The sequence below is a fragment of the Vanellus vanellus genome (assembly GCF_965231255.1).
Source record: "Vanellus vanellus genome assembly, chromosome: 2".
NCBI lineage: Eukaryota > Metazoa > Chordata > Aves > Charadriiformes > Charadriidae > Vanellus > Vanellus vanellus.
In genome coordinates this window covers 97,130,380-97,155,805 of record NC_138906.1, presented here as the reverse complement: position 1 = coordinate 97,155,805, position 25,426 = coordinate 97,130,380, and the positions used below count along the sequence as shown (strand labels likewise).

At 40.4% G+C, this 25,426-nt stretch overlaps 1 protein-coding gene across 1 annotated transcript in view; it reads right to left on the bottom strand.

The window, feature by feature from the left end:
- Positions 1-12,942, bottom strand: part of RPRD1A (regulation of nuclear pre-mRNA domain containing 1A) — a gene marked incomplete at its 3' end in the record, with an annotated part of 23,186 nt that extends 10,244 nt beyond the window's left edge. Inside the window, exon 1 of the mRNA XM_082499531.1 lies at positions 12,757-12,942. Within this exon, the coding sequence (XP_082355657.1) occupies positions 12,757-12,907 (151 nt within the window). The 5' untranslated portion in view covers positions 12,908-12,942. The remainder of the gene's footprint in view (positions 1-12,756) is intronic.
- Between the last annotated feature and the right edge of the window lie 12,484 nt (positions 12,943-25,426).

Below are 25,426 nucleotides of genomic sequence, written 5' to 3'. Positions count from 1 at the left end.
TTCTTGTAACGCTCTAATGAGATCTGTGGTCTGAAAAAAGCATGCAAGATTAAGAACTAGTTTAAATAAACAGATCCTAGTACAAAACAGTATTTCACAATAAGCTTAGGGAATCAATTTGATGGCATTTTTAAAAGCATTTATGATATCAGTGTTATAGCAACATTCTATCCCCTCTCAGACTGAAAATAAAACAAAAGCCATTAATTCTCAGAACAACATCGCAGTGCTCCTAGTTTTAAAGGTCATCTTCCTAAAATAGATTTTTCATTTAAATTCTTGGTATAGGACTACTTATAAATCTTTTATTTTTGACAGTAGTGATTATTTTACAGTACCTTTCATTTTACTACGCTTTTTTGAAGTTATTTTTCTTGCAGTTTTGCTTCACTACCACATCAGACTAGATCAGTGTACTTTTGGAAATAGGTCTGATGTTCATAGAAGCCCAGATGTCTGCTACAGAGAAACATACTAAATTGTGATTATTTGATGACAGTCATTCTTTGCCGTAACAAAAAGCCTTTTGAGATGAGGCAGTACAGTAATAAAAAACCCACAAGAATTATAAAATCCATAACAATGCAAGGTAGATAACAACTTTTCCCAACCATCATGACTGCAACATTGAGAAATATTTTACTGATAAACCAATAACAATCTTACTCTAATACATGTGTTACTGGAAACCAAATGAGAACCCAAAACATTGTAGAAACTAATACTGAAAGCCTGATGTGGGCAAAGCTGGATACATAGTTCATATGCTCTAGTTTACTGTTAAACTGACTAAAGTTACAGCATGCTCAACTTCTTAGCTCCACTAAAGAACTGTGAAGGAAAGTTTCAGGTGTAGCCACCCCTGCTCAGAAACAGTACCTCATTTAAAAGGCAGAGACCATTCAAAAACAAGAGTAACTGAAAAATTCTATATGAAACCATATGCAAATACAGAATTTTATAAACATTCTTTTACCTGTGGAGGGTCAGTGGGAGAACTTCGAGGTGAACAGTTATTTTCATCAACTTTTATCTGTTCATATGTGCGCTTCCTCACCTTTCTATCTCCATCTAAACGAAAACAGAGGAGTCAGAGAAATAGTATTTCACACAACAGACTGAATTTTTGTACACACGCAAAATACTTACACAAAGCTTGCCTAAGTTGTTCTAATACATCATTTTCATAAACAGACCTTTCTTCCCAGATAGAGAGCACTCGGCCAAGGTGCTTCTTACAACTCTCATCCGACTCACTGTTACAAAAAAAAAAAAGGGGGGGAGGAGGGGGGCAAAAATCAGCACTAGGTAAAAATACAGCACTGCCGTACTATTATCTTTCACAGAAGGATCTTGGCATACTTTATCAATATCAAAGTACCAGAAGTCCAATAATTTCAGAAAATAACAAAACCACATTTTAAAGAAAAGAAAGCAAAGAGCAGTTCAATACGTCTTAGCAAGCATGTAAAAAAAGCCAATGCCCAATTCTCTTTCTGTTCGCTTGCTTAACCCATAAAGCCATAGGTCTCTAACCCTATTATGCAAACACTGCAAATAGGTTTGTGTTGCTTCAACAGCTGTGTACCATGTGAAAATAATTCCATATCAAGACTCCAGCATCCTCATGCAACAAGATGAACGGCTGCTGGAAAAAAAACAAATCATGCAACACTAGTAATGAAACACAATCAAACTGCTGTAGCATATAAACTCAGACTGAAAGCAAGTCTTAATTTAAGGCACAGCTAACAGCTTTCTAAGGCAAAAGGGACTGAATGCAGATGAGTTTACTACATAACTTCATCCAACAGCATTAAGGCTATCCAAGATCAAAAGAACATTGAATAAATTAAATTAACAAGACTTCAAGTACAGAACTAGCACACAAGGACTAGCTGTGTCAGAAGAGATGAACTGAGGACTTCTCTAAATCCCTCTCAAATACAGTATGATGAAGGACACTGCACGTAAGTTTACTGTACCTTGAAACATGCTTAAAAGCCTCCACTATTACTGGAGCAAAGTCCTTCGTAAATTCTGGTCCTTTCCTTTTGCTGTTCTGTATGACATCATTGGCCAAGTACAGGAATGTCAGCTTCCTATTTGGTTTTGCTAATAAAGAGTGATAAACAAGAATAATTAGAAAATTTAGTTCCTCCAACTAATACCTATTTATGTGCATTTATACTAAACACAAAAAACTCCAAATCACATTTTTTCCTAGTCTCATGACTGCTTACAACATTTCACTCTGATTTTTTATTTACAAACGTGAAAAGACTTCAGCCACCCGTTCGCTTTTCTCTGTCTTCTGCTATAACTCTTTCCTCAGATTCTTCCTCCTTCATAACACAAGTTGCCTCTAGCCCCATCTCCAAAAATAAACAGAAAAAAAACATGATATTCCAAAATGATTTGGAAAACGATTTTCAGATGTTTTCCTGAGCACAATGTAATTTGTCTGTTTGGTAGCCTTCATGGATTTCTTCTACATCCTTCAGCTTCCCTTTGAGCCTGCATAAATTTTGTACACCCATGAAGTCCTCTGACTAGGAGCTGCACAGATCCACAATCGTTCATGTGAAGAACCTCCTCCTTTTGGCTTGAATTTCACTCAGTCTTATATAACCACCCCTCATTCTTGTATTTGAGCAAACTGAACAGTCAATCCCTAGTCGTCCTCTCCATATCACTGTGATACTTTCCTCTCCCAGCTCCTAATCATTAAAACACTCATGTGCCTCCAACTGTAATATCAAAGAAACATTTTCAAAAATCACTTTCAGGCTGCTGTAGTGTATCTCTTCTCCAAGAGTCATAAGCATTTTACCCCATTCCCATTAACGTACAATAGATTACAAGCTTCCAATTCACTAATTGCTTTTGCAAATCCATTCTGTGTTTTCTAAGTGTTCCTACTTATGTATTTTCATTTACCATCACACTTCATCTAATCTTCATCTTCATTAGTCTACAGGTTTCTCAGAGCTGCAGCTCTTATTATAACACTTCTACCCTTGTCTTAACACCAGGAAAACCTTCAATATCTATTACCACCACACAAACTCAGTATGTATGCTCTGACGTTAAAAAAGTTTGTATTGAAAGACAAGTTTTTTCTGCCTGCCTGAGGAAAGCGGCATTGTGCTAAAGCCAATCTAGGTTTTCTTAAAACTCATGCTTAGTTCTCAACACGATTTCATTTTGTTAATTTCCATTCCAACCTCTCAAACATGCAGAGCCGTCATCCTCACATACAAAAAGAAAATTCAATGTTAACATGCTTCATTCTAAAGAAACATTTTTGAGAATAAACTATAGAGACTCCTCTGAAGGACTTCTCTGGACACAAGGTGGATCTATTAAAAGTCTGCTCCAAACAGCAAAGTCACTACATGCCAACACCCAGGAAATTAATCTATTTGGGTCAATATCTGACTAAACTAAAATGTAGATTTATAGACTATTTAATTTCTATATTAAAAACTGACTGACAATATAGCAACACATCTACCTATGTTCCAGGTAAATCACAGTTCTGACACATAGAAAGCTTTAAATTATTCAAAGAAAATCTTCAAAAACATGGCTTGTCTCAGGGGTGCACCAAAATTAATAAGCATTTACCAAAGCTGATCCTGCCCTCTCCATTTCTTAAATGGGCCCAGAATCAGGACACAAAATCTGATGAAGCAGATTGTTCCCCATACTACATCCTCTGAACTCTATGCAGGATAGGTCCTTGTCTATCCATTTCACAGAAAAAAGTCAAGTGTTAATCCTCAGTGATGTAATACATTTGTGACAGACCTCAACTTCCTTGTTTCCAACAAGTAACCAAATCAACTGAGCTGGTATAAAGACAGAAGGTGCAGTGACAAAGTCAGATGATGTTGATTCTCACAAAGCCTAGACTTTATCTATTCACTACAGAAAACGGAGCAATACATCGTATTTGGAAAACACATGCTAAAACCCAGAAAGTCATGTTCAAGCTTATTTCCTCTAGTATTATATTTTCAACTTACTACTACAATTCAACAGAAACAAAGCCAAATTTTATGAACAAAAATCCTCAAAACACTATTAGGCTATCTGTAGCTTTCTACCCTCATGCTCACAAAGAATATTGTGAAGTAAAATTTAATTCCTCTTGCTGTAAGAATGCTCTGCACAAAATTCCAAAGCTAAAAATTATGCCTACTCTCAAGAAGCATTCCCTTTCAGTTCACAAATCTTCAGGAGTTACATACTGGCCTACTACCCCTCTGCCTTACACACGAGACTAAAGTGCAACATAACCTTTAACAACTGAGGTTGACAACTCTTGAGCTGAAAAAAACTGAAGTGTTCTCTTGCTACTATGACTGTAAATTAACTACCGAAGTCTGAAACACAAAATTAAATTCCAGACCAGATATATCTGTTCTGAAAGAAATTACATGTTTAAAGCCTCTCTCCTCAGTAGCAGTGACACTAGCTTTTCAGCCCTGGGCTTTGATATACCTCAGAACACCAAAATGGATCAAAGAACAATTAGACTGTTTAAACAAAAAAGTGTCCTCAATGCTTGGCAAGACTATCAGTAAAACGCACTCTTACTGTCAGAAGAAAATGAAAGATAAAAGGTATAATCTTAGGTTAAGGAAGGATCTGAAAGGCATATACTGCCAGAGTGTATAGTGTTGGAAGTGGCTGGCCCACAGTATCTCTGGTACACCACCAGCAGTCTGCAACCACAAAACTGCTAAGAAAGCACCTACATTGGACTAAACCATCTTTTCAGAAGCTCTGTGCAGTGTTCACGTAACTCTTCTGCTTGTTTCAGTTAGATTTACCATTTACCCACCAAAGCCATCACCAAAGCAGCTCCCTGAAGTGCTGATTACTGAAATATTTTAACAGGTCAACAGTGCTGGCTAGCATAAAGCCCATACTACGCAGATTACTCTTAAAACATCTACAATGAGACTAACTGGGATTGGCACCTTGCAACTGAGACCAAGTCTGTCCCGAAAATGTATCTGACATTTAAATGCCAATTAATGAACTACAGGTATTCATGGCATTTCACCTGCAACTAGCATAATCAGGCATCTACGGTGGAAAGACTTAGCATCCACATTAGCAAGCTTTAGTTTTCGGCAATCTGTACTTAGGAACGCACGCTTTGTTAGCCTTGTTTGGGTATTCCTAGTTCTCCACCAGTCCGATATAGATGCCCTGACATCATATGCTTGAGTCCATAATACTCTAACACTGAAGTGCAAGAAGCACTTTTGTGCAAGAAAGTCTAGTATTTTACCGTGGAAGGCAGTAAGCATGTTATTTTCACGGAGGTTAACTCTGGCAATCCAAGCCATCATAATCACCCATATTTGTCTTCTCCAGGTTTACCTCCTGGCATTGGAAACTGAGCTTCCATGAAGATTCCTAGAAACAAGCCTGTTAATTTCATGCTGTTCTACACATCTTCCCTAGAGCTGAGAGACTTTTGCTGTCTTAGACATGCAGGAAGAAACTACAGAGAAACACAAAGGCACAAGGGATTTCACTTACATCCCACTGCAAGTGTATACACTACTGACCCATCTGAAAAAGTTACATTAGGCTTTTACCTTCTACAGGTGCCTTTGCTATGTCAACTGACCTTGAATGAAAATATCACTTAACAAGAAGTTCTGAGAAAATGACCATCAGTAAGTTAAAATTCCACAAATGTTATGAGCACTAAACAGTTTCTTTACTGAAATTCTCTATATCAATCTCAAACAAAGATTTTGATCAATTGCTTCTGAATTACATTAGTCTACATACATGCGGTACAGTATACGAGTGTCAGCACTTCTCCCAAAATCCCTGGGACACTTCCTGGGTCACAGAATGTTTCACACCTTTGCATGAGAAGTTACACAACATCTTTGTAAACATTTGACAAGCCTTCAAGCTTTTTATTACAAGACCCAACTCGTCTTTTTTTCAGTCAAGCAACGCTGAAACTTGACTGCAAGTTCACTGACCCTTCACACTGAGAGCTAACCTGAGTTTTTATGCAAGCTGATTAAGTGCAGCATCTTTGGTAACATGACTGAAAACACACCTGTAAAAAGTCACTTAAGGGTCTACCACCAGAAAGGACAATTCAAAGATAATATAATCCACAGAAGGCATGTTGTACAATAAGCACTGAACAATCTTAAAATTCATTGACCTTCCGTTGTGAAAAAGTTAAACTAAGTGTTCAACAGTGCACAGTCACCTGATTCTCCTGGTGAATTTTACCAAGGTTTGAGAACTGCTGTGTTTCCTTTTCAGAGGGGAACGAGATTGCCCGTAGAATGTGTGTCCAAGGTTTGAGGGTCCAAGTATCTTGACTTTGAGTTTGGAGGCTAGTAGCCAAAGGGAACACACCATAAAGCCACTGCTGGGAAAGAGGCCATCAGCATCAAATTACCATGGGGGTGTGAGAAAGTTGGTCACAAACCAAGGAAACCAATTCAACAGAATTACTCTGTAGAAACTTCCCACTGCACTTAGTGTATCTTGAATCACCTGAACACATGAAACAAACCAATTCCTGTCCTTGCCTGGCCAGTACAATGCCAAGATGGATATGAATTGACAGCAACAAGAGTTTTAGGACAGGAAAAAGACACTGAACTTAATTATTTACAACAAGAATGATGAAAGACAGGCAGGTACAGGTAAGATACCAGGACATGAGTGGTACAGCAACAAATGCATATAGATTTCTACCCACTGCATTCTTTCAAGAGCAATAGTAGAGAGTCAACTAGTAAGGCTGGATTACACAATCCAAACATGACTATTTTAAGTGAAAGATTCTTACATTGCTAATCTGTTACAAAATGACCTGTGGTCAGGAGCAAGTCACATATGTAGCAAATACGTTTCTCTAACTTGATGCAAGAACTCACGTTCACCTCAAGTTTTGTCTGCTGTTGGCTGATCTCCAAATTTTTTTGCACAGATGAAAAGATTCATGTGGATAAGCAAGAAGGTATCCACAAGCACCTCTGTTTTAAGTATCTTACTTGGCCTCCTCAAGAACACCTAATAACCAGTGAAATCAGTAAGCCATAGTTTCATTTCTTCTAAATAAAACAAAATTTATTTATTCTCTCAAGTGTATCACATTGGCCAATGACACTATACCACCATTAAGTAAAATCTTAAAACCACCACTAGTGAAATAGTTTTTCTGCCAAGAGAAAGAATCTACTACATAGTACAGAAACTACCTGCTTCAAATTAGGAACTTGCTTCCTGAAACCCACTTCACATCTGCAAGGCAATATTTTTCCACCACTTTTGGCTGTGGTTCTGCTCCAAAGCAGTTGACTGAATATCAGAGCAATTCAGATGTAGTACAACTTTCAAATCTGGGTTCAATGTTGCTAGGCCTTCTCAGTTTGCTTACTAAAATCTTTTATCTTCCAATTTCAGCAGCATTGAGCTGCCACAACAGCCACTAGCTTCAGAAAAATGTATTGCATCAATGCCAACAGCTATAATGAATGAGGACCCAAACACCAGCATATGTCCCAAGAGCAGAAGTTGTAGACAAACAGCCATAAATAAGCAAAACCAGTTGCTGCTTATACCACTGAATGACTTCAACACCCCAAAACAAACAAAAAAAGTTCAAGCATAATAAATTGGCACACCACATAAACTGGCAGAGCCAAGTGCTAAAAGTATGTCCCTCTATAGCAGCCCAGGTGTACTTATACAGTTGTAGATGTCTTAAAGACAATATACAATGGCTCTGCTAACCTGGATAAGCTTTGCAGCAAAGACAATGATCAGTGTGACACTGGTGAGGTGACAGATGACAGCCAAAAGGAGAGGCCAAGTGATTAAGGGGAGGGCAGTGTTCAGCATCAGTTTCTGAGACTGACTAATCTATGAGATGCCATGTCAGGCTCTGAGGAAACAGATATCTGAATCTGAAATTAGGTTTAAAGATACAACATGACAACTATTAAAATATCACTAGGCTGCAAATACCTAAAAAGTGATAGAGCTGGACCTGGAAAAGCTAACAGAAAATAAGTTGACAGAGAAAGAAGATATTACAGACAACTAACTGTAGCTTGAAATAAAAAGTCCCATATTACCAAACTCAAACATTTAGCAATTTTATTTTATTTTTTCCCTTTTAAACTGGACACGTTTTAACCCAGTATAGAAAATATCACATGGAGCCTACTGAACAAGCGCTTACTATTCACCCTTGAAGGCTGATGCTTTGAATTACGGAATTGAAATTTTTCATTTCAAAACAAAACACACAAACCCCTACAGTTGCAGAGAATTCTGAAATCGGGGAGCAAGAGATAGCAAGAGAACATAACTGATTTGCAAATAACAAAAAATAAGTCTCAACAGCCTCTATCTCAGAACAGCCTCTTCAAAGGGGTTTCCTAAGGGTTTTCTCAGCAGCCACTCAGTAGCAGTAGGCTTACACAACAAAGTTTAATGTGTAATACCACTACTTAATTTAAAAAAACCCTGTAAGTCAATCCCTTTACGGATACACAAAATTAAATAGTTTTAACAGGCCTACCAGTTGCATTTTGGGAATGACTGATATATTCACATTACAGTTAATTAATTAGTATTAAACTACTTAAATACTGAGTAAGCTTATGAGTACTAAGTAATTAACTATTTAACTTGGAGTGTTACATTTCATACAGCTGAAACCTAGCTGAAGCAGGATCATTTTTCTCAGGGAACACTTTTCAAGCCTTTACAAAATTCTCCCTAACTCCCACTCAAAAGGTCTCTGTAAAATAATTAGATTTTGTGGCAACATTATCACAATGTAATACACACAAGTTACTTTGAAGCAATCATGAAGCTGCCATATTACAAGTACCAAGAAAAAAGCCACACTTTTCTAGAATAAAAATCCAAACTGCATAAGATTCTCATGTTAGTAAGACATTTACTACAAATGAAGTACTAAAAGAGTAGCCCCACCAAATTATTTATTCCATAAATCAACTATGAAATCCAAAAGAATGCAGACTCATGATCAGCATAAGCCAGTGCTAATACCGGCTGCGGCCTAAAGAGGTGATACTATCATCAGCATTTCCTTTGTGCCAGCACTAGTTTTCCATCAGGGAACTCATCTATTTCAAAACTAATTATTCATTTTAATGGATTTTCATCAGCAGCACAACACAAAATATTGTCAGCAAAAAAGCATCAGAAATATTTAGACATTTAACCAACAGCAAAGTGGAAAAGGAGCTGTTCTGTTGTCATTGTAGACCTCTGCTTATCTGTCAAAACAGGAGAAATCTTTGTTACTTCATTACAGTTATCATTTAAGTTAAAGACAGTCTATTAATCTTTTCTCATTATTTTACTCACCGATGAACAAAAGACCAATGAACTACAGAATCTATTCTCCACTAATGATAGTAATAGATAGTGAAAAAACTTGAGCAACGCTGGAGTTCTGCAAGACAAATCCAATGTTATGTTAACGGTTCCATGTTATGACAAAGACCTGCAAGTTTTGCTCATTCTCCAAGATAATTTAAGTGCAAGAATTCACCAAAAGAATCAATGAAAGTTCAACTGTAGAAAACCTGTAGATGAAGGTGTATGGAACTGATCATCTGTAGAGATGCCCTAATATGGGACCAGAACACTACCAATGAATCCAAGTAAACAGAAAGGGACTAAGATTTTACACTGCCTAAGTTATATGTGCATTTGAAAAGCTGCCTCTTCACCTCGACTCCAACATGATACAAAGACAAGACAATTTTAAAAATAAAAGAATCGGAACCAAACATTTAGGAACAAAAGAGATGTGATCCTAGCACTTGTTTTCATGAATAAGGAAAGACATCTTCAGACAGCTTCAAGCAAGCTGATCTGAGACAAGGGATCTGTTACCAAAACTGAAAGCACCCAGAAAAAAATGTAGTATCATACTGTATTGTGTTCAAACCAGTGGGCTATACAATGTTCCACGAGCCTGAAAGGAAGTAGGCTGGAAGGAAGATCTGCAAACAGGCATGACAATAAAAAAAGGATACATCGAAAGGAAATAAAATTCAGAAAGGCAAGTTCAATTTTCAGTTCCAGGACACTAGTGGCTAGCAATAGCAGCAGACAGTGCCAGTAATTTTGTTGTCTTTATTCCCCAAATAGAGATCAATTTCCTCTCAGGTAGGACAGAAATCATATTTCTACAGCTTGGATGGTGGGCAAGTCAGGAGCCTTAGACTTACTCTATTTATGGCCTCATTGCCAGTGTTCTGCTTTGTGATGTTTTATGCAAGTCACTTCACCACAGCATACTGCTTTTCTTTCTCATCTTCCACATGCTGTCTGCTTAGACCACTAAATCCATCCTTTGGGGATTAGGGACTGTCTCACAATTATGGGCTGCAATTAGCAAAAAATTAGTAGCAAAAGTAAGCTGGCATTTCTGAAGCTCAGGTAGCTATCAGAGACAGAAAATTAAATACATCCCGTGTACCTTAACTATGTCAGCTTCAAATGAAGTGGTAGAGGAACATAGCAAAGAGGAAACACTTCATATAAGGCCTAAAAGCCCAGAAGAAAAGGTGCAGGATCTTGAAAGCAACTAACCTACTACCTAGGAGGTAGACTATCACATGCTTTCCACAGATCTTTGAAGGTTGGCTTCCAAAAAGAGGTCACCAGAAAAATCTTACTTTGAAGCAGCAAAAGCTGAATGACAACTTCAACAAACTGAAGATAAAAACAATTGTAGCTGCTATACTCTTCCAAAGCTCCTGAGCTACATCCTCCAAACAGACTTAAAAGGGGAAGCCAGACATTGAAAGCTGAGAAAAAGCAAAGCATTCCCATGAGTTCTTAAGAAGATCATTACCCTTGCTTCTCAATGGCACCTTCAAATATGTAGCCCATGCTTCAAACATTTCATTTCTCCAATTAGTCAAACAGCTCAAGAGGAAAATTATGCTAATACTAAAGTTAAGGACTGACCGTTAATATTATCAATTATTATGAACTGGTATGGTGCATGTTAATTAAGATGAGCAAGCAAAACTTTGCCAGTGTGCCAATTAGTTTAAGATACCTTTCTGATATAATTCAGAATACCAAACACACAAGCTGCTTGTTTAGAAAGCCCAGAAACATGAAAAGTTTCTGATGCAGATGAGAGATCCATTCATTTGTTCTCAGAACAAGAAAGCAAGCTTGCAACAAACATAGTGAAAATATGTTTATTTCATAAGATGAAGTGTGCCACCAAATATGTCTTCCTTTGTGCACCAGAAAAAAAAGAATTTAACTCATGCTTGAAAGTCCAAAAGATAACATTTCACCCAAAAAGCCTATTTTAAACAAAAACACAGTAGCCACGCAAAACCCTACAGTTTATTGGACAATATTTCCATACTATACCATAAAGTTTAGTATTAATTCATACTGAAGACTTTTTAAGTCAATCCATTTGCTATGAAGTTATGCCCCCTAACCAAGAGGCAGTTGTGACCCAGATGTGCACTCTTTGTATTACCTTACACATAATTTCTGCAAGTCGACTATTGCTCTTAGTTGCATGAAACTAAGGGACTGGTTTATCTTTCATAGGTCCTGTAATGGCTTAGTGCTACTTTTCCTCTCCACTTAAAAATCTAGCCTTCTACTTTTCCCATAAAAGATCCACATATTAACGGGGCTCCAAAAGAAGCTATTGGAAGACAATAACATTTCCTACGGCAAGGTGGAGTTCTAGCAAGTGATTTTTCTTTTTCTTAAATGAGTCAACTTAAGATCGAGTTATTTTTCAATCAGGTCAAATAAACCTTAGGTGCCATTTCTGCCTTTCAGTCCCTGAACCACTACCTATAGCTGCAAGTTCTTTCCTGTTAAAAGGAAAGACATGTAAAAATCTAAGTCTGCACACTCAACATCAAATACTCAATACAGCTAAAGAAACATACATCTTTATTATGCTAACATCCGTATCAGCCATCTGGCAAAAACAGGAAGTAAAAATCACTTTGGGCACATTAAATTGCTCTTCCCCCAGAGTATTCTCATCCTCAGTGGCCCTACAAGAATAGTTGCTGGTATAAGTGCACAAAGCCATCCTGTCAGGAAACAGTATTACAGCTAACCATCGTTATAAATGATGAAAAACAGTGCCTAAAAAGGGTCATCTTGGATGAGACGTAACTACTATTATTAAAACAAAAAGCCCCAAACCCCGTGCTTGCTGCCTTCCTTCCCTTTTCCCACTTTCCTCTCTCATTCCACAAAGAAGGGGAGTAAAACATGAGAAGTGGCCTCCCCAGAGGCATCTCGCTAAGGGAGGAAGGGGGATTGGGGGAGGGAGGAGAAAAGAGGATCCAGGGGAGCGGAGAAAAAAAGAGGGAAGAGAAGCGCCTCCCGGCCCACAGTCATCAAGGAATCGAGACCTGGGGTTTAGCACTTGCACCAGTGCCTCCGTTCTCCCCAGGCGCCGGGGCCGACCGGCCCGCCCTCCCTTTCTCTCTCCCTCCCTCCCTCCCTCCCTGGCTCGACAGGCCGAGGAGCCCTGCCATCCTCCCCTCACCAACCGCACATTCGAGGGCGGCCTCCTCCTACCGCGGCCGCGCCATCCGCCGCCTCCCCCAAACCCGCCGCCCCGAGGAAAGCCCCACCCGGCACACGAGGGCGGGAAAAGGCCCGGCGGCGGCGTGGAGGCGGCCGTGCCAGCCTCACCTTTTCGCAGCTCTCGCTCCCACACGCTGACGATGAGCGCCGAGTGCTTGCGGTGGTGGATGAGCCACAGGCTTAGGGTTTGCACGCTCTGCTGCGAGTTGCTCAGCTCCGACAGCTTCCGTTCTAGCGCCGTCTCTGAAAACGCCGACATAGCCGGGCCGCGCTCGGCTCGGCCCCGCCGCTGCCGCTGCCGCTGCCGCTGCCGCTGCCCCCACCACCCCGGCTCGGCTCGGCTCGCCTCGGCCGTGCTCAGTCCCCGCCTCTCCGCCCCAGCGGGGGAGGAGCCGGGCGAGCCCCGTCCCTTCCCGCCTCACCGGCCGCCACTTCCGCACGCCCCAGCAGCCCGTCGCTAACAAAATGGCGGCGGCCGACCCTCACCGAGAACCGCCCGGCCCCGGCCCCGGCCCCGCCCTCCTCCTCCTTTCCTCACTTCCGGCAGCGACCCAGAACGAGGCGGAGCGGGGAGGTCCGGGGCGGGTACTGGAGCTGGTCGTACCCCTCGAGCGCGCGCCGCTCTCGCGCTTTTCCCAGCAGCCTTCGCGCCGCCCCCAGGGCGCGGCTGTTAGGGCGGTAGGGCACGGCTGGGCCTGGCCTGGCCTGCTAGAGTCAGGGGGCCAGAGAGTGGGGCTGCTTGGTGATGGCTTCCCGCAGCCTGAGCTCAGACCAGATGGCCGCACTCCCAAAAGTCTGTGCACACCAACCATGGCCTACCAAGTGACTTTAGAGAGGTTTCCTGATGAGCTCCGGGTGACTGTAGGATGTGGCGAGCAGCAGCAGTTAGGGGCTGCTACTACAAAAGAACAGATACATCAGAATTTTCCCCTGGGAAATAACATGAAAAAAGAGATGCAAATAAGGCACCAGGCCTACCGTTTTATCTAGCAGGTTGAGGAACTTACTGTGACACAGGGTGCAGGGTATTTCATACTTGCAGGTGGACACATACTCCACAAATGTGTCTGGCCTCATTTTTAAAAGTTGTCTTTTTTCTTTTTTTTAATTTCTGGCATTGACAGAATCCCACTGTTCAATGACAAGATCACATGCAAAAGTGTTTCCTCTTTGTTGTTTCAAACTTGTTCCCTTAAAGCATTATAGGATGCTTGCTACTTCTACTGTTACGGAAATAGTGAATAAAAATGTTTCTCTGCTCACCTTTGCATTCTCTCATAGCTTTTGTATTGTGCCATCTTCAGTCATTTTTCAAGCCGAAGGATCCAAGTCCGTTCTTGCATGGAAAGTGGTCTGTGCTGCTGTACATGAGTAGCATTTTTAGTCTTTCTGCGGCTTTTCTAAAACACACTTGACATTGCTTCTTATTTTAAACATTACCAGCTAACTGACATTTTCAGAGAACTATCCATCTTAAGCCCTACAGGTCTATCCTGATTCCTGTCTCTGTAGCTAATAATTATGACTGCAATTAATGTCTTCCTCAGTATTTTTAATATTTCTATAAAATTACGTGTGTATTAATTATAAAATATGCATATATATTACTCTGGGGACATCCTGGTAATGGTTAAGTATCCACCCTTAAAATGGAGTATTCCTATAGCCTTTCACACATCCAGTTTGTCCTCACCAAACAGCAGAAAGTTATGAAAAAAAAAAAAAAAGTATTTTTAAAAATTTTACAAAGTTTTCTCCTTATTTCATGTCTGACATCCAGACAAGATGTCCCAGAGGATTATTTTCAGGCAATTTTCTTAATATTGGTCTTGGTGAAATCTTCCATTTAAACATAAGACGTTGGTGAGGGCAAGGTGGGAGTGCTAGGAGGTTTTAATGTGAATTCTCTTTGAGTGTGACTCGCTGTCGGGTCTCTTGATTATCAAACCATCTTTTCACAAAGTCACGGGGTTTTCAGAGTTGGAAGGGACCTCTAGAGATCATCTAGTCCAACTCTCCTGCCAAAGCAGGATTGCCCAGAGCACATTACTCAGGACTGCATCCAGGCGGGTCTTGAAAATCGCCAGAGAAGGGGACTCCACAACCTCCCTGGGCAGCCTGTGCCAGTGCTCTGTCACCCTCACCGTAAAGAAGTTTTTCCGTGTATTAGTCCGTGAATTCTACTTACGAAATCATCTATAGCATGAATGTTTTTGGGGAACTAGAAAGGATTTTGCAAAAACGTTTTTGACAGAGAAATTTAAGTGAGAAGCTGCACAGATCCCTACAGAGTCTCTTTTTGTTTGCATTCACTGCATTTTGATCGTGAATGCAAAAAACCCAGAATATATTGCTATTTTTGCTATGTACAGCAGAGGACACTCTGGCATTAAGTAGAATTGGCCAGTGAAGAAAAATTAAGACAGAGCTAACATGGATGTAAGTATTAGAAAAATGAAATATGAATTTTAATCTAGTAAATAATATTCAAATACCATTTTCTGGAGGCATATATTCTGACGTTAGCAGGAGAAACTTGTAGGCAACTATGGAGAAAGAAACATTTCTCTCACATATGAGACTAGAATAAAAAGTAGCAACAGCAACAAACAGCAAAATTTAGATGTTAAAGCAAAAAAGATAAGGAAAAAGAGCAGGAAATTGGTAGAGAATTTTAGTAATGACTGTAGAAGTGTTTATTGCTGTTTTCTCTGCATCTTTCATGCCAGATTATCAGAACAATTTACAAACAAGAATAAATCCTCTGAGATAGGTATTTATTCTGTAAATACATATATTTAAATACCAAGAGAGTGATCTATTGTCTGTGTATAATATAGTATACAGCAAAACTGAGATTTTACTTTCCCCATAAATCTTTGTAACACATTTTACATTTGTAATCGTAAATGTTTACATCAGTAATCTAATTTTAAAAGCTATGCTTATCCAGTCAGTTAATGGAAATTTACCACAAGACTCACTCAAAGCGAAGTGATTCTCAGACAGGAAGTATTCACAATGGAGGCTTCATTTGCTGTGGAGCTTTGAAAACCTCAGCTTTCATTCAGAAGCAATTCATACATTATTCACCTGCCTTTAAAAAATTCACCCATGTCTGCAGGGGCGGAGCTGCCGGCAGATGGCAAGTTTTCTTTTATCAGTTCCTGTGTTCAAAGCGTAATAACGTCTTTCCTCTGATTTCCTAAGAACAAAATTCTGCACTGCTTCCCTTCTGTCTGACCACCGTGGGTTAGTGGTAGGTAGTCCGTTGTGTTCTACCACTCTGGGAGAAAGGAGCCCCCTGCAAGTGTGAGACAATGACTGTGAATAAATTACTCGGTTGATGTTTGTGTAGAACATGGAACTGGAAAGCTCTGGGTAGTTCAAAGGTGTAATTACATTTCAGACTGCAGTCACCAAGGGGCTGTACAGCATCCTCACACTTCATGTGCTGGTCGCAGATTTTTTTCTTTTCCCCTCACCCAAGGACATCCACATAAAACCTTTTGTAAGAGGGGAATTTAACCCTAGTAACAATTGGAGGTTTTAAATTCTGTTACCTTGAGGGAATCCTAGGAAGTGTTTAAGCACTAGAAGGGCTGATCTGGGTCTAAAATAGCAGTGCTTATGGTGCATTGTGGGAAAGGTAAAAAAAAAACAGTACATCAGTCCACATCTTTGCATTCTATTTTTTTTTTTTTTCTAAATATCCAAGCATTTCTATTATCCAGTCTTAATTCAAAGAGAAGGCTTGGTTCTACTGAAGTACTGGGGCAGGCAGCATCTTGACTCTAGTACTACAGGGCTCTCTCAAAAGTGCCTGTTCCAAGCTACAAACCTGAATGTGTGCTCTTTCCCTGCCTGAACCACTCCAGCTGATCGTCAAAGGAATGGCAAAGGCCGTAGTTTGTGTGGGTTAACAGAGTGCCCAGAGAGGCAAAATGGGCAAATCCGCAGTGAACCTGGCCATTGCCTCTACTCACTCCAGTGATCGTGCAGTTTTGTGTGAATTGGCTGCTATTGCTCTACAGACCAGCACTCGACCTGACAAATCCAAGAGGTGTAGGCTATGTTAAAGATGTACACCTGACTACTTTGCTTTTCGCCAAGCCTACCTATCTCATTGCATGGTTTGTTAATATGAGCATGTCTTAGTCTCAGAGTCGATTTTAATTTTAATTGTTTCCTCCGGGGCACTCTGATCTGATACTCCCCCCAAACTGCTGTCACCTTTAGAAGTAATTTTCTCTTGTAGCCCAGAGATGTAACAGGATGATGTATTTATCCTTAACAATATTCTATGCTTCACTGGAATTATTTAGGAACCCTTATTTTACACCACTACATAGAGCAGTAAAACAATCTATGTATATACTTGTTTACTGGTTTCCTACGCATTGCTCATCAGCCATGTGGGATTTGAGCTGCAACCAGCTCTTGCATCAGAACAGACCAGATCTTTCATTGTAGGAGGCTGGCCTTTTGTCATTTTTATCTTTGTTTTGTAGCTCTTTCTCAAATAGTCCCGCACAGGAGGCGCAATAGTATTAAAGGAGACATGAGGTTTCTCTAGTCTTATTTCCCGTCTGAGAATTTGTGTTAGTCAGCATACGAATTACTATCTGGATCTCAAAACTACGACACTGGCATATCAGTTCTTTTTGATTTTTCCAAGTGTCCAGTCCATCCAGTATAACATTTTCTGAAGTTTCATACTTAAAAATATTTTTCCATCTCTCACAATATGCTTGTGCGTCTCACAACCCAATTCCGTGTAAATGATCCTGCTTCCACATCCCAATAAGGGCATGAAAAATGGAGAAATGCAAAAAGAAGACACTGAAATACAGCTGTAAAATGACTCCTGATTGAAAGATGGTAATTCATCTGGGTCATTTCTTCAGAAACATTAAACCCCATTTATTACCAGTATAACAAGAGTGCATATCCCTGGAAGAAATTATAAATAAATAAATTAAAAAAAAATAATTAGTAGAATCAGTGTGAATTCCTGCAGGCAGAGAACAAAAGAAAGCTTAAATGGAAGGAAGAAACCCATTGAAATCACTTACAGGAGCTGCCTACTGGAGCCAAAAACCTCAGGGTGAATAATGGTTCTTTTTCATGAGTTCCTGCCACTAAGCACTTCACCTTTTAATGGAATTGATTAAAGGCAGAAATTATTTGCTGCTTAGGAGATTAACAAAAACCACTTACTGAGATATGTATATATGATCCAGCAAGACATTCCCATATTTTATGCAGAAAGATAGATTGTATAATCTAAAAAAACCCCAACAACCTGCCTCGCATTTCTGTGATTTCTTTGGCTCTCTGTGGAGATGTAAAGATGTTTGTAGAAAACCTTCCCTTTTCCCTAAGTCAGGCATTCAGCCAGACAGCTATGTACATCCGGCTTCTTCATCATTATGCTATTAAGTGAAGTCATACTATGTAAACATACACCGTGATTAATATATGGATGCAATCAAATCCCAGTTTGCCTTAGTAGAGAGAGTGCTGTAACTAAGCAAGAAAGCACTCCGGGGTGTGTATTAACTCAGGTGTGCAGAAAGGCATGAAACGTTAGGCTGAGTAATTTTAAACATCCGAGCAATATATTAATGGATCATTAATATGTGCCCTAGAGTGTATATAGCTCTTATTCACAGCATTAAAGTAGTAAAGCACATTCCTAACAATAAATAATGTTATCTCTGCAAGGAAAAGGAAAACTCTGTAATGTATTGATATACTGTGTGAAGAACCTTCTTGAAATTTCTGAAAGTGCAAATTTAAATTTAACTTTAAAACAAAGGAAATACGCTGATTCTTTTTTGTGATCTAGTAGAGGACATGTTGTCCCAGAAACCATTCAGGTGTAGGAAGTGGACACTATATTTTTGTTACAGTGTGCTCAGCTCATGGTTTTGGAGATGGTGGCTTGGTGGACCACAAGCACAGCCAGAGGGTTGAGAGAGGCGCTTATTCACCTTTACTCGGCGCTCATTAAACCACATCTGGAATAGTGCATTCAGTTTTGATCTCCCCTAGTATAGGAAAAATATTTATAAGCTTGAGCAAGTCCAGCAGAGGGCCATCAAGATGGTCAGATGGTTGGAGCACACAGTCCAGAAGGGGAGACAGAGGAAACTGGGCTTGTTTAGCCCAGAGAAGTGAGGGCTTTGGGGCAACCAAGCTTTCCAATACCTATGGGGAGGTTACTGGGAAAACAGAGCCATTCGTGGACATGCATGATGAGAGGCTGACAAGCAATGGTCATAAACTGACATGGAAGATTCCAACCAGATAGAAAAAGAAAGTTTTTTTTGCCAGAAGGACATTCAGACAATGGAACAGGCTGCCCAGAAAAGTTGTGCACTCTCCACTCTTGGAGATTTTCAAGACTTGCCTGGATAGAGCCCTGACCACCGCGTTCTGACCTCGTGTGATCCTGCTTTGAGCAGGATGAGGGTGGAGTAGTCCTCTAGACTATGTCTATGTACTATACTATTCACATTTGCTGAGCAATATACTTGTAAAACTTGGTTTGTACTTGTAGAAGTTCTAGTATGAACCCACACTTTAGGGCTTAGCTTGCTCGGCTTGTATCAGTCGGATCCGCATAGCATGATAGGTTGTCCAGCTACAAAATATTACTCTCCTGTCATTTAGAGCACCTCAGGCTATCTTGTATGTCAATGTGGTCCTTCAGTACAGAGGGTACTTGTCTTGTGGAGCGTGCTTACCCCCAAACTCCTACTGATCAATGAGCAGACAGAGTGGGATGGAGGAGTCTACTATTAGAATTGTTACTAAGCAGCCATCAGCCGTATCTTCTACAGTTATGTTGTCAAAAACGATTACTTAGTAGCCACAGTTTTCCCAAATGTATGAGGGGTCCATAAATAAAATCCATGGGGTTTTTGATGCATACTAGCTCTTTTCCTTACACTGAAAGCTCACCTGAGAATTGCCAGTGTGCTAGATGTCTGTTCCCCAGGGATGTTTATTCGTTCACCTCAAAACCGTATTTTTGAGCTTTTTGAGGAAAGAACAATGAAGAGGCAGGAGTATGTAGAAAGGAAGACTGTGCAGGCAGTAGGGGTTCTTAGTTTGCTTGTGCAACATCTTCAGGAACATGACTCAAGCACAGTAATTTTGCCAGTTGCTGTTAGTGACATGGTTCTCTGCTGTACTTGTTTTCTGTGGCATCGCTTTGTCATAACTGAGTTAAAATGTAGTCAGAGTTGGTGATGGATAAGCAGTTGTGTGCAGGAGTCATCTGTGAATGCAATGGAAAGTCCGTGTTTCCTCAGACATCTGCTGATTATAAAGTTGTGACCAGACATGCCATCATTGTCTGGTAGTGGTCCAGGCCACCATATGCTTTGTCGCTAGGTGACTCTCCTATGCTGTCACATCTGACCACAGCTGCTGCCCAGTTAGGGTAAATGCCCCTCATTTCTATGGAAATGGGATTCTTATTTCTCTTGGGAGATGGTGAGCAGGAGGCAGGGAAGTTTGGAAGCAAGGTAAGGATGCTGTAGCTGAGAGTGCTCTATCAATTCTGGGAGACAGTGGCTACCCAAAGACATTGTTGTCTGACATTTCCCCTATTCTAGCTGTCAGAAACCGTATGATTTGTCACATACTCATGACTTTTTGTCACCAACAAACAGAATTTCCAAACCAACATGCTTGCTTGTTCTTGTCCCAAAAGGGAGAACCTGACTGTTCTGGACAGTCCATTGGGGCCCAGAGTGGCCATTTGCTTTGCAAATGTGTGAGGGGAAGAAGGCTCATGGCCTTTGCAGTACTCTAGTGTCTTTGGAGTACTGAAAGCAGAGCAGCTCAAGCCAGACATGGCTCAATTACATCTCTTTTGCCTGTGAGAGTAGGAGTTGCACATGAGTAAGCTGCTTCCACTTCCAAGATTTCCCACCTGAGGAGCCAGATGGTAGCACCCCAAAGGTTGTCTCAGTGCACATCAATAAATACAGTGTGTGGACAGTCAGGGAGTCAGTCCCTAATGAGGAATGAATCATTTAGCCTGACAGCACAGATACAGACATGGAAATGTCTGTGATATGTTACAGTGTCAGTGCCTTCTACTGAGAGGCCAACACCTGCAAGCTCTGTGTCCTTTGTTGGAGAAGAGATTTAATGCACATTTTTTTATTATCAAAGTCTATTATCTTGAGATTATGTTATCCAGAACCTTCAAATTAACGAACCTGTAGCATCGTAAACGCAATCTGATGAATTTTTCTAAGTTGCACTGCTAACATAGCTACGGGTATTTTTCTTGGAAACTAGGTGTCACTAGTGGTTTAGAAATAGCAGATACAGTTTTAGTCCTATCTCCTTCTTTTTCCTGCAACTCATTTATAGCCTCTCAGCCTCTTTTTTCTCTAGAGCTTCATGACATTCCTGGCAGCCTGTTGAGGCCCATCCAAATGGCTGCCCTGCTCTCCAGAGCATTGACTGCCTTCCCCCACCTGCCTATCTGCCCACCAATGTGCTGTCAGCTGCAGACTTGCTGAGGGTACATGCTGTCTCCTTGCCTAGGTCGTTAGTAGGCATTAACCAGTATTGATGCTGGTATTGGCTTCAGGTCCCTCCTGTGGGACACACCTAGTGACTGCCCATTAGTTGGACTTTGTACCACTGGTCACAAACCTTGGAGCCTTGGTCATCCAGCCGTTGTTCACCACCTAGTAGTCTGCTTCGCTAGTCGATGTCTCACTGAGTTCCTAGAAGGATACTGTGTGGTAGGCCTTCATGTGCCTGGATATGGCTCCATAAACTTCCTGGAGACCGAGGTTATGCTGACTAGCAGGTAGCACCCCCAGTTTCCCCTTCTTGCCCATCTTGAAGTGATCTTAAGCTCTATCCTCTGATGGTAATCACAGCCAAGGTTGTTGTTGAGTATCACATCTTCAACCCGTATTTCCTTGTCCACGAGCAAGGAATCCAGCAGAGGCATCTCCAGTGCTTGACCCATCCAGCATCTGTATTAAAGAAGGGTATCTAATTTGCAGAAATTTCCTGGATTCTTGCACCCTGCTGTGTTGCCCTTTCAGCAAATACCCAACAATAACAGTACTGTATGGTGCTGAAAATAAAAAATACCATATAATACATTCTTATTTTAAAGGTAGGTTATCAAAGATCACTCTGAAAGTCAAAATGTGGAAGAAATCAAAGACCTGCATAGTCCTTTTGAGTAAGGAACTTGTCAGGTAATCATTATGTACTAGAATTCCTTCACTAAGTTTCATAGTGTGGGTAGAAATCCTTTTTTTTTTTTAACACTCCTCAAAGGAAATGTACAGATTCAATAAAGTGCACATAACAGTGCTGTGGACTGCAGTAGTATTCCGTGTGATCAGGGGATGGGTGCACACTAGTGATTCACGCTGTTAAGACAGATATAATCTGTTTTTTTCTTTGCAGAAAGGAACTCCACTGCTATGAAGTGCCTGAAATAAACTTCTGTACCTCACAACAACTTCTGTTTTCACCTGTCTCTAGTAATACCACTGTCACTGTGGTCCAGGCAGAAAATGGCAGAAAGAATGTTCCCCCAGGGAAACCTTATATCAGTGATGTAAATTTAAGCAGTTCCTCACATTTTCAGCTTGCACAGAGTGATGGTACTGATCATCGACAATTCAGAACTAATTTCCAGATAGTCCTCCCATCTCTGTTCAGGGCTGAGATAAAAAAGAATATAAAGATTTTAAAGCATATTTAAATAATGTAGAAGCAATTCCTTACTGTGTAGTTCTTGGTTACTGCTTGGTGTTTTGAATCAGACCTATATAGCTGTGATCAGTCATTCTTGTTTCATGAATAAATGAATGAAATAATCCAACTCTCTGGCCTAGGAATTCCTCTAAGCATTTTAAGAAAGAAGGATGATCAGTTGCGTGTTTGAACACAGTTGTCGTGGCACAGATAAATACATATTCTAATAAGATGAAACAAAACTTTAGAGTGATATTGTTTTCCAAACACAACAATTGATCACATAAAGCAGGTGATTTCTCCATGTTAAGACAGATCTCAGTTTGCTTGTACTCAACAGACCGGCTTTTCAGCATCCCTTCCCACCCTGGTTATTCCAAAACGCTTAAGAAAGTCATCCGGGCACTGTGAACATGAAATGGTGTCAGAAGAACTTGGCAGGACAGGGAGGCATTGATTGCCAGAACTGCCTGTATTGCTTCTCTTATAAGGAAGGAGCTCCAGCAGCCTTGAGCTATGTCAGTTCCATTGGTCTCGTAAGGTAGCAGGACTATGCCAACAGACTTCATATGATCATCAAGAAATTTGGCTCACCCCAAGCAATCAATGCTTGCTTCCAGTTAGTATATGATTTGTACTGAAAAAGACCTGAAATCTCCCCCCCTCCCCCCCCCCCCATGACTGCAAGCCTATTTTTTTTTTAAATCTGAAGCTTGTTATGTGCACTGAAGGTAACCACACACCATAGACAAGTGTCCTGAGTTGACATCTCCTGTACCTGTATGGTAAGCACCTCATTTTACTGCACAATACCTCTCAGGACTTGATGCATGGCTGCCAGATATCCTCATTCTGATGAGTCTGTCTTAGCTGTCTGCCATCATGGCATTTACTCCTTACCATTCTCCACCTGTCAGCTGTACACTGGCATAGCTTCAGGACTTAAAAGGGCCTGCTAGAAATTCCTAAGCATCATTTCCCATTCAGCATGAAAAATACCAGAAAGTCAATGCTGTCCTTTCTACCCTCAAACTTTGACCTTTTAAAGCGGAAAATTTACCAACCTAAGACCAATTTATTGCTTGGAGCGGGAATCACTCAGGCACTGAAACATGACTTGCAGGTCTATTTTCACCATAACACATAGGAATTACATTAACAGTTGAAAAAGGCTGGAAATTTTATAGATCCCTGTGATGCTTACATGCATAGCCAAATGCTTTCAGTCTTAGTATACTTTGAGGGTTGGTAAACCACTGAAAACAGTATTTGGCATCAAGAGGCCATAAGGCTTGAGGCAGAATGGGGAAGGTCTGCATTGTAAGTGAGATTTTAATCCATTTGCAGCGTGGCAAGGCCACGCTGAGGTCTCCAGTCTTTTTTCCTTCTTTTTTTAATTCGTAAAGCCATTATCTGACTTTTTTTTTTTATAGCGAAGGTAATTTGCATCTTTCTTATGCTGGTACCAATGAGGGTATATCCCATCAGTGACCTCAGCAGAACGCCACCAGTGTATAGCAGTCCTACAGCAATGTTTGTAGTTCATCTCCAGTTTGTACAGCCCGTGCCTCTGTCAGTGACATCAGTGTGCAGCCAGTCACTGGCAAGCGTACATCTGAAATGCATCTCCTCGCCCATCACGTTTAAGATAAAATAGAATTCAACCAATGTTGCTGGAGCTTTCCCTACACTGAAGATTATTATTATTGTGCTCTGGACGTGGGTGGGGACGTGATGCTGCAAACACTGCAATGCAATGAGCTGAGGCACACTGGGTCCTGCTTTGGCTGATGGCACTACTTGGCAAGGGAGTAGGAACAAGCTTTTTAAATGAGCCCTTATTGATTTGAGTGATTGTCTTTTCTATTTTGCAATGGCATTGTGCATAATCTGAGTTTCCAGAGGTTCAAATTACGTACAATTAACATTCACTGATTTTTTTACGTTCACCTTTGGTCTTGATGACAAACTACTCTCAGTTTAAAATACAGCTTTAATATTACAGTATATATATTGTCACAGTAACATTGCTAGCAGTATATTTCTTCCAGTCTGCTGTAAAAAGATCCACTTAGCTCCATATTCTCTGTTTGGACTGTAAAATTTATCTGTTAGAGTACTGAAAACAGAAGAAATAGCAGTCAACATGCCACTAATTGTATTGGTGCCAGAGAAGATTTTAATCATCAACTTTGAAATTAAAAGTGACATAAAGGTAGCTGCCAGGGAAAGAATTTCTGAAAAAAATTGACTGTGAAACAAATGAAAAACTTGCACAGAAGTCAGAACTGGTATCATCTTAAAAATGAAAAGAAAGAGAGCAAGATGCAAGCCAGGCAAAACAAGATTATATTTTGCAATTGTTTTCCCAGCTGATAAGAATAAAATCTTTCCTGTTAGGCTTTCAACAGTCTCCAGAATAAATCTTCCCATTTCTACTCATATTTGTTTAATGAATGCTTTTTACTCCGTGTGCGTGTGTGGTAAATGAGAGGTTCTGATGACACATTTCAGATAAATGCTTTGTGTTCCACCAGGTGCTACCCAGGTAGAACCTCTGATTGCAGCTCCAAGTTACCATTTGATGTTAGATGTGGCCACTGGATTTTATTTTCTTTAAGGAGTGCTGGTTAGGAAATTGATGTCTATAGCAAGACTGGTTGATATTTCACTTTGTTCTGCAAATACTGGTTTACAGATTGTAAATTTTGCCTTTTAGTCAATTATTTACCTTTTTCCATTATTAAGAAAATGGATCTTTTCTGGGTTTTAAGTGCTTTTCTACATTGCTAGAGAAAAACAGCATAGAAGACAAAGCCATTTGCTTTATTCTCTCACAAACAAGTATAAGAAACCAACGAGCCTCAGACTAAATCACTCCCAAAGTGTAATTACCTTCACCAGTAAATTCCAGACCCTATCACAGCCCTCCCAAAGCTTAGGCAGATCTTGTAGCCTGCCTGGAAAGTCAATCCTGAATGCCTGCTCAGTCCAAGAGGGAAGCAGGTGCCAAAACAAAGCA